Source organism: Chelon labrosus, assembly GCF_963514085.1.
Source record: "Chelon labrosus genome assembly, chromosome: 8".
Lineage (NCBI taxonomy): Eukaryota > Metazoa > Chordata > Actinopteri > Mugiliformes > Mugilidae > Chelon > Chelon labrosus.
Genome location: NC_140358.1, coordinates 20,218,316 through 20,228,797, shown reverse-complemented (window position 1 = coordinate 20,228,797; position 10,482 = coordinate 20,218,316). Strand labels below are relative to the sequence as shown.

The 10,482-nt window shown below is 45.9% G+C and overlaps 1 protein-coding gene across 1 annotated transcript; it reads left to right on the top strand.

Moving 5' to 3' along the window:
• Positions 1-8,533: 8,533 nt before the first annotated feature.
• On the top strand, positions 8,534-9,779 carry LOC311492286 (POU domain, class 3, transcription factor 4-like; the record flags this gene model as incomplete). The annotated part of the gene is made up of 1 exon (XM_084550522.1): positions 8,534-9,779. Exon 1 carries the CDS (start codon positions 8,691-8,693, stop codon positions 9,777-9,779), a length of 1,089 nt encoding a protein of 362 aa, XP_084406648.1. The 5' UTR covers positions 8,534-8,690.
• Positions 9,780-10,482: the final 703 nt, after the last annotated feature.

The following is a 10,482-nucleotide window of genomic DNA, read 5'->3' as shown; positions in this document are numbered from 1 at the left end:
TAGATCTGCGTATATCCATGTGTATATCCATAGTGGGAGTGACTGGGGCACCGAAACGCAGCCTCTAAATAACGTATTATCTGCCGCAAAACTCGTTAATTTCACCAATCTTTTGTTATGATACGCTAGTGCTATTCCCCGTTGAGTTACCCGTTTTCTATTCACGGACGTGCAGCAGTTTGTTGTTCTTTGGCCAGCTGTTCCTTTTTCTGCCTCCGCATCCTTTCAATGAGCTCCTCATCTGTATACTCGGGCTCAAAACGGTAAGGACGTCCATCATAAACACAGACGTCGTCCACAACCTCAGAATCGGAAAAATATTCAGCCATGTTGCAAAAAACTAGCAGTAGCAAATTACAGGTAAACAAGCCAACCGTCGCCTGTGCGCACGGTGCTCAGAAATGACATCATCCAGGTCAGAGGTTAGTAGGTCAATATACAGACCCTGGATGATGATAACAGGTAACTCCGGACTCAACGGGGAATAACACTAGCGTATCATAATGCGTTATTTAGAGGCTGCGTTTCGGTGCCCCAGTCACTCCCACTATATGGTTATAAGTGGCGCTCCACTGGATCTAAATATCTTCCAAACGACTACAAATGACACCAAAGTTATATGGGTGAGTAAACGATCGTATTTTATGCCAGAAATAAGGTCCAGGTTATAAAAAACTGTAATTTCCCTTTAAGTAACTACCGACAATAGCTGACAACTGTGCCATCACATTTTGTCGCCTGTGACCTGGTCAAAAAGTTGCACTTGAACGCATCACGAAGGCTACAGCCAGCTAGCATCTATGCCTGCGTGAAAGGAAATAACTCACACCAGCAGTTAAAAGATCTACTAAATGTTGCGCAGAGCTGGGTTCACCTGAACCATGCTAATAATTCGGTCAGCAGTGTCTTTCATCCCAGTCTGGTCAACTCTGGCCAGCAGCCATCGAACGACCTTTGCATGCCGGTCATCTGGCTGCTGTGTTTCCTGCCCCGTCTGCAGAACTCTCATATCTAAGCTAACACGCAGACTTAAACTATGAAATCAAAATCCGGGTGTAACAAACCAGACTTTTCCTTTTAACACAGGTCATGCAAATACATTTGGAGTTTTGAGTATTTTGTCTACACTTAACCCCAAGTAGAAACAGAGTGAGGTTAAGAAGATTATATTTTCCTTCCTGCAGAAAAAAACTATTCTCTGTGAGAAGCAACACCATAGCTGAGATGCTTCAAGTTTTTTTACTGCAGTTCTGTCCTAGTCTTACTTGCTGCCTATCTTTTGTCACATCCTGTATCACACACACAAACACACGTTCGAAATTTGAGAGTGTGTTAGACCTCTCTTCCTCCTCACCCAGAGTTCCTGGCCCCAGGGGGTGGATGGTCTCTTCACCCGTCTCACACGTCCAACCCAAACACACAGCAACCCACACACACACACACACACACACACTGGCAGCAGACCACATCAGAGGGGGTCCATTCCTCTCCGAGTCCACAGGTCCCTAGATAAACATATTATTCTGGATTAAATGTTTCCCATATTTGTTATTCTTTCCTTCGAGACTCCAGGTGGAATTGGTATGAAACCAAAAATCATATGTACGTTCCTTTGAAAGGAAGAGCAGGCCGAGGGGAACGCTCTGAACGGGGAACTAGAATTCCCTTTCGGTGCGAGAACTTGTAACAACATTTGTGCAGATTTTTCGATTGCCCCAGATTCTTCGTTACACATCCAACAAAGGCTCCGCTGTGTTGTCGAGAAGTGGTCTTTCCCCCCCACCCGCGCATCTCGCACCACGCCGCACCACCGCTACTCAGCATTCTCTCCGAAAACCAGGAAGTGTGTGTGCTCCGTGGAGGTCCACTGCTGGCCCTGAATCTGATCCAATTGGTTCAAGAGGCAGTGACCCTCGCAGGGATCCTGCGGCATGTGTGTTTTACTCTCACGCTGTATCAGTTTGAATAGAGATAGGAGGTGACAGCTGAGCAGCAGCTCCAGCCACCGTGAGGCCTAAATTGAGGACTTCAGAGGCAGATGGTGATGATGGTGGAGTCCTGCTCAATTATGCAGTTATGTCCAAATCACTGCCAGAGCCTCTTGCCCTATCAGAACCCAGGTTATAGCCTTGAGCGAGCCAATAGGTGAGGTGATGATGTGTGGTAGGAGATCACAGGCTGCCCACCTATAGGCCCAGTGGCAATGGTAATATTATTTGAACCATAATGGCGGACGGATGGATGGATGGATGGACGGATGGATAGGTGGAGACACATGTTGCAGGAGATAGCCCTTTTTTTCCGTCATCCGCCAGTTAAAAATGAACTTCCTCCATTTTCAATGTCAAGGAGAAGACTTCCATTTAAGACAACACATTTCATGTTCACATATTAGCAGTCAACACGTCACCCTGTCACAAATGTGTCAGAAAATCATATGCAATCTGATGCTCTTGAATGATCTCTGCCTCCAGCGTTAGCTCCCTGCATACTAATTCAACCACGGGCAACGGCAGACACACACAGACACACACACACACACACAATGGGCTGAAGCCCCTAGAAAGCTCCTTCGTTTCTTCCCAACGTGTTTATTTTTGTAAACTGCGCAGCCCCAACTTTGCGCGCGGCGGTGGGACGTGCGTTGTGGACAGAGTGTTCTCGCTGCAGTGCGTTTGATGTCTCAGTCTCCCTGGACCCCGGAGACATCGCTCATGCATAATCGCCCGGTGTCTTTCTGATCTGCTGCCGGTGGAGGTTAATGCGAGGAGCTGCACATTCGGAAAACGCGCCGCTCCCAAATTGGAGGCAAACAAGTTGCTTCCCGCAAATAGGGGCGAATAAAGCAAACGGAGGCAGAAATGACTTTTGTAGAGTTTATTGAGGCGATATATAGGAACCAGAAGAGCTCTTCAGACCTCTCCCATCATCTCGCATATGTCATTTAGCTCTCTGCCGTGCTAAACAGCTCAATTGAATGTGGTGTTTTAAACACTGTCGCACTTGCGTTCAGCTTAATAAAACCATCTACTCCTGCAATTCATCATCCTTACATACATTAGGCTGGGAAATCAGGGGAAGTGATGTGATTGGAGGGAGGAACAACGCTCATGGTCGACTCAGTATTCTGGTGAGGACTCTCTAACTGTAGAGGGGGCAAAGGGGTCAGGAGGTGTGCGTGTGTGTGTACGTGATCGTGTGTGTGTGTGTGCATGAATGTGTGTGTAAGTGTGTGTGTGTGTGTGTGCAATGGCAGCATCACCAGTCCTCCAGGGCTCAGCAGGCTAATTAATAATGAATCCCAGAGAGTCTGTGTTTGAAATGCAGATGTGCAACTGCCAACTCCGCCTGCTCCTTCACAGGGACCTGTGTGTGTGTGTGAATGTGCGTTTGTGTGTGTGTGCCACAGGGGAAAGCATGTTGGCTGGTTGTTTAGCTGTGCCAGAGAACTTGCTCACATTCTGCATGGAACTCACCGGGGCCATTCATTAAACATCAACTGCGTTTGACTTTTGAGCAAAGATTTGAGGGAAAACAACGGCGAGAGAGAGAAAAAGGGGGATTTTTTTTTTTTTTTTTTTTTTTTAGCAGAGCAGGTTTCGTAACGGCGCCCGTCCTCCTTTCCTTTCCGCTCCTCTCTCCTCCTCGCCCGGCTGCCATCGGAGGCCTCCACCCCGAGCCCTTCTCGGCTCTCAGCACAGAAGAGGAGAAGAAGAAGGAGGAGGAGGAGGACGTGGAGAGGAGCTGAAGAGCATACATTACATTTCTATAGACTCTTCATCACTGCTCGCTGTGTAGGATGCTCTGTGTTCATGTGTGTGTGTTTTGTGTTTGAAGTTTAACAGATGGTAATGTTATGTAGATTTTTCACCAACCGTGGCTCCTTCACTGACCCAGGAACAATATTAGCCTCTTCTGCAAACAGCACCTGTAACACATACACACACACACACACACAGAGACAGAGAAAGAGAGAGAAGCAGTGAATAATCTCTCTGACAAACGTTGCCTTTGTTTGAGGGAAGGCAAGGGGGACAAACAGTTTCAATTTTGCTCAGGTGTTTCAAATCACTGCAGATAATAAAAAATAATATAGCAACAATTGCTTTCGCGAAGAGTGTTTGTTCTCCGAGTGCAAAGGAGGAGCTGAAAGACTCCCTGACCCCGGGCCTGTGTGTTGTTGTGACTGAATTCATTTTCTAATTAACTAGAAACCAAAAATAATTTTACGCTGGAATTCGCACTGTAGTCGGAATACTAATACGTTTAAATCAAGCTCCTCACTGAACTCTGTGTCTTTCAGAGTCGTTCCAGGAAATTTAAATGACTTAAATTTGATGGCTTCCAAATTCAAAACCACTTTATTTGATAAAGAAATCCTGAGTGTTCATAGTTTAACTTTACTGTCAGAATAGTGTCTTACAGAGTTTTACAATTATTTGTATATTTGAACTTATTTCTAGAGGAACTTTATTTGATATTTGTCTTTCTTTTACAAATAAAAAGTACTAAATGGAATAATAAAATTTTAATAATCCACACCTTATTTAACACAAATGTCCTTTTTCTAAACAGATTTGTGCGTTTTAACGTTTAATAAAAAATAAATTAAATAAAAAAAGAGAGAAAAAATATACCTCGTATCTTACAGATCTGATCATAGAATTTTAAAAAATCTTAATGTGTTGTTTGATATGAAGGATTTTCGCACGCAGGTAGTAAATTGCTGGGAAAAAAGTAAGAACTGGCAACGAATAAAAAAAAAAAAATAAGTGAATTTAAACCACAGCAGTATGGTGCGTAAAAGGCCCTTACTGTGATTTCCTAAATAATTTTCTTAATAAATGACACATTATGCGTCGCTGCAAGCCTCCATTCATAGTATTCCCATAAATATTACGATTAAAACTTTTTCCTCTACATATTTCTGCAAAATAAAGCCAAATCCGAGCTCAGAAATGAGGCTGTTGGGGGGGGGAAAAAAAAAACACCCGAACAGCTCACTTTGAGAAAAACCCTTCAGAGACTCGTTTTCTCCATGTAGATTTTGTCGATACTCGTAAAGTTGTCTTATATTATGATGAACAGATGTCTGAAATCACCTGCACAGAAAACCGTGAACGCCAGGCGCGCAAAGACGCACACACGTACATATACATACAGAGAGAGAGAGAGCATAACCCCTTGAACCAAGGGTCTCGCGTTGCAGACCAAACAAACGCACCGCTCCTCATGCATTATGAATGTACATTTACACTGGCGTGGCACCGTGGGGTGAGCTTTACATGCGCTCATCTGGTGCGTCCGATGCATTTCTTCCTCCTTCGTCATAACCTCCGCCGGACGCGCACACGCAGCCAAGAAGAGGCGAGTGATTGACAGCCTTCAGTGTCACCGACAGCGACTTTTGAGCCGGAAACAAACGACTTGTCACAGGGGTGGTGCGAAATTAGTTTGGGGCTTGTTTATGAAGCGCCGTCTCGTCTAAACACGGTGTCACTGTCCTTTATTAGCGACGTCACGGGTTAATGGGGATATCGATTTTACTGTCTGGGAGCTTGGGAAGCAGGGAGAGCCTCGGCTGTCAGGAATGTTTTATAGGCTGAGAGGTGACACGGTTCCTTCAGACACAACAAAAACAAACAAACAAGCTTCAGCTCTCAAAAATAAATCATGAGACTATTATGAATTTCAAAATAAAAGAGGAGTATTTAGATTCTTTTTATTAGAAACGAGGCGGAAACAGACTTCTATACCCTCCAGATAAATAGATGCATAAATACCGGCCATTGCTGGAGCCGGAGATTTAGGCTTCACGGGGAAAGTTTGCAAAGGTCATGACACCGAGTGACAGGTCCCGCCCCGAGGACCAGGGCTGTCTGAATAGCAGACTTTAAGCCTGATTTATGTACAGGCTGCAGCTCGGTGCACTAATGTGGAGAGGGAAACATTTAGGAGAAGAATAAAACCTAATAAATAAATAAATAAATAAATTAAAAAATTATATCTCTCAGCTCAACTTTAACGGTAAAATAAACTCCATTGATATTTATATATATTTAATAAAAATAATAATATTAATGATAGCATATAGGTACACAGTTTTGTTATAACAGAAAAATAATAATAATAAAATAATATACTGCAAGTTGAAATTAAAACAGACGCCTTAAGCAAGAAAGGAAAATGTTTTTGTCTTTGCTCTAAATATGGAGATCTCAAAACAGGAGCTTAAATCAATAACCATAAAGTGAGGAGAACAAACTGAAATCGTTTTGTAAATAACCGTAGAACAGTTTGTTATAAAGCAACCGGGAAGAAATTTGATTTAATCATAATAATAATAATGATGAAAATTAAAAGCGGAGTAAATCTAGAATTCTAATTGCTCCTTTGACTAAATCTTTAACATGTAAATTTAAACTTTACGCTAAAAGACCACGGAAAGACTGTGCAGAGGGGGATCCATCAATATTTAGAACTGGCTTTTGTTTAATAATCGTTAACAAATCTCTTTATTTACTTCGGTGCCTTGCACAGCAAACACCATGAGTCACTGTTCGGATTCAGCCTCAAAACAAACACAAACCACCCGCCAAACAAACCGCAAACTAACATCTCGCCGAGGAAATAATGCCGAAAATTATGACTCATTCATTTCGGTTGTTTAGCAGCAACGTGCACCTTGGTGGAGGAGAGGCTGCAGCAGTGCATGGTGTAAGTGTAGCAGGGCTGGCTACGGGTTATCTGTGAATGGGCTCTTTATTGGAGGCGCGGAGCGGGGATTTGCCTTTTATTCGCCTCGCTATGGAAACGCGCTCGACGGCAGAAAAATGTTGATGTGAATAAAAGGAATCGGCACAAGGAGCGTTTCTAGAGAAGCATCTGTTACACTTAGAAACTTAGCCTATCGAGAGGAATACAACCCCCTCTCCAAGTCCCTCTCTTGCCTGCTTTCTGCTGCACAAAACGCAGACTTTATCTTTGTTACGAGACAAAAAAATATATATTTCGATTTATTTTGAGCTTTTGTGAAATGTAAAAGCTAAAAATAGGTTCAGATAGAATTCGTTGAGTTTGTAAAATACCATTTCCTTTAGATGGGAGAATTCATCCTCCAAAATCAATACGCTGTGCGTGTCATTTAATATGACATGTATGAAAATGCAGCAGTCTTACTGGAACACCAGTGCTGCCATTGTGCTACAACTTTACTACACATATTAGGTTTAATTCTGCTCAGTGTTTCGTCCAATAACAGTTCAAACGAAGCAATCCAGTCCCCCAAACTAGGCCACTAGAACAACGCTGCTATTCACATCAAATATTCAGCCACTTTCTGACAAGTTTCAAAGAGGACGCCGCATAAAGAATTTACGCGCAACACCACAGTGGAATCAGAGTAGGAACAACACAACAGACATGTGAATCTGATGAACTGACTTCCATCCGCGGGCTTACTGTATAGCTGTGCTGTGTGAGGAGCAGAGATTATCCTGTCATCGCCCTTCCCCTCACCGCCGCTGTCTGTCATTCCTCCTCTTACCGAGGCCCTGTCCACCCTCCCGCGGCCCTGTCCACACTCCCAAGCCCCGCGGTCAGCTCACCTGCTCCCGGCACTCCTCTCTCCGCCTCCGTCTCCGCGAGCTGCTTGTGGCTCTGCTCAGCGCTCTTTAATGACTTTCTGGTGGCTGCAGCCTTCTTTTATTTCTCCTAAATGTATGAAAATGTATGCAAATTTAAATCAAGCTTAACCTGGGAGCTCGAGCAATATATTTAATGGAATTTCAAACCAATAAGGGGACGGGGACGCTGCCTTCTAATGGCAAATATAATTACGCAGCGAAGTTAGCTCTGAGATATGCAGATAGATCTTTTTCAACTCTGAGAGGACCTGGCGAGATTCTTAAAGACTGGAAATATTAGTGTCTACTGCCTGAGCTCACATTAGCTTCTTTGGGGAGATGTAAAAATTACGTTTCACGTTGCAAACATGTCTGTAACTGCAAAAAGTGTCAGTTTGGCCTAACTGAAACATGTTTTTTCAAAAAAATATATCTTATTAAAAATATTTTGAAGACTAAATTGCAATAATACCAATACACGTTCTTTATTTTTGTTCGATCCGAATGGATAAGGTTTATGACCTGTGCGTAAAACGCTTTTGGGTAGAACACTGTTTAATTCCACAAACACCTGAGGAAATATATTTCAAAGTTAATAATTAGCAGCGAGAACAGCTCTTAGTTTGATTGTATCCTTCTAAATGAAGTGCTGGCACGTCTAAGAAATGCCATTGCGCTTTAATCTCCTGCGCACGCGCTCAAGGGTGACAGGAGCAGCAATAAACTCGTGCGTAAATCAGTTGGAAACTTTAATTAATAAACAGGAACTGCGCTCCACGCTCACATCATTCCACAGCCAGACCCACTGGACCAGCGCTCCGACACACTTCCGGTTCGACTGCTGTAACCCTTTCCTGCCCGCAGCTCTCCTTCCAGAGGCGGAGGAGCGGGTGTCTGCGCCGTCATTGGTGGAGGGGTGTCGTCACCGACTCTCCGTCGGACTGTGAGTGGTGGCGGAGGCTGTCAGTCAGTGCCAGGCTGCTGCCGAGACTCCAGAGAGAGGGAGATGTCAGAGGCTGAGCAGCTCCCTCCCGTCAGTAGCATTAGTGGGGTTCAGCAGCCAGCATGGCCACAGCTGCCTCCAGCCCCTACACCCTGCTCAGCTCGAGTCCCATGATTCACCCGGACAGCCAGGCCATGCAGCCTGCTAGCCCCTACAGGGGACACCAGAAACTCCTCCAGAGTGACTACCTGCAGAGCGTCCAGAGCAACGGGCATCCCCTCGGGCACCAGTGGGCGAGCAGCCTGTCGGAGGGCAGCCCCTGGTCGGCCTCCATGGAGCAGCAGGACATCAAACCAGGCCGAGAGGACCTGCAGCTCGGCATCATCCATCACCGCTCTCCGCACGTAGCGCATCACTCCCCTCATCACAACAACCATGGCAACCACCCGGGAGCCTGGGGAACTCCGGTGTCCCACAACTCCTCCATCACCAGCGCACAGCAGATCAACATCTACTCCCAGACGGGCTTCACTGTCAACGGCATGCTGGACCACGGTGGGCTCACACCTCCACCCAACCCGCAGGGCCAAGGCATGCACCCGGGCCTCAGGGACACGCTCAGCCCCGAGCACAGCGACCTCGGCGGGCACCACTGCCACGACCACTCCGACGAGGAGACGCCGACTTCGGACGAGCTGGAGCACTTTGCCAAGCAGTTCAAACAGAGGAGGATCAAGCTGGGCTTTACGCAGGCGGACGTGGGGTTGGCTCTGGGCACGCTGTACGGTAACGTCTTTTCCCAAACGACCATCTGCAGGTTCGAGGCTCTACAGCTGAGCTTTAAAAACATGTGCAAACTAAAGCCGCTGCTGAACAAGTGGCTGGAGGAGGCAGACTCTTCCACGGGCAGCTCTAGCAGTATAGACAAGATAGCAGCTCAGGGGAGGAAGAGGAAGAAGAGGACGTCGATCGAGGTCAGCGTGAAGGGAGTTCTGGAGACGCACTTTCTCAAGTGTCCCAAGCCCGCCGCGCAGGAGATCTCCTCGCTGGCGGACTCGCTGCAGCTGGAGAAGGAGGTGGTGCGCGTGTGGTTCTGCAACCGGAGGCAGAAGGAGAAGCGCATGACGCCGCCCGGGGAGCCGCCGCCTCACGAGGGACCCTATTCTCACAGCGGGAGCGCGGGAGATGCCTCCTCGTGCCACGATCTCTGACCGAAGCACCGGGAGGAATCCCCCGGATACAGACTCAAGAGCGCAGGGACGCGCGGCGGGCACCTTCCAGCCTCCGCGCCCGTCCCGGTACAGACTCCTCCGGGTGCCTGCAGCACCGAAACACGACAATAACAATAACAGAGATACCTGTTCAGCCTTCGTCATTTTCTAACTGTCATGAGGGCATTATTCTATAGCGGCATATCAAAACGTCACATTTCACTTTTGGAGCCCGCCGAGTTTTTATTTTTGTTTTTATTATTTTTTTTTCTACATCACGGATATAAATACAAAAATGTGCCTAATAACCTGCCAGCGCCTTTGGTTTGTGTCACCATTCCACATCAGCTCCGTAGTAACGATAAGATGGGACTGATGCTTTTCATTTTGACTTTCCTCTCACGCACACACACACACACACACTGTGCTTCTGTTGTACTATCGGCAAAACCAATAATAACAATAATATCACCTATTCTTAATTGATTTGTTGCAGCACCAGAGGCCATTTTACAGTCCACGCCACGCTTCCCTCGGGCTTTACTCCACGACGCTTTAGTTCTCACCGTATTTACATTTCATTATTTTGTAACACACACGTAGCAAATCGGTAATTATTATTTCTGCATATGCAAATGTAGGCCCTCGTTGCAGTCGTAGAGGCATCGCTGCCAACCTAATAGCACTTGGAGGATTTTGTTTT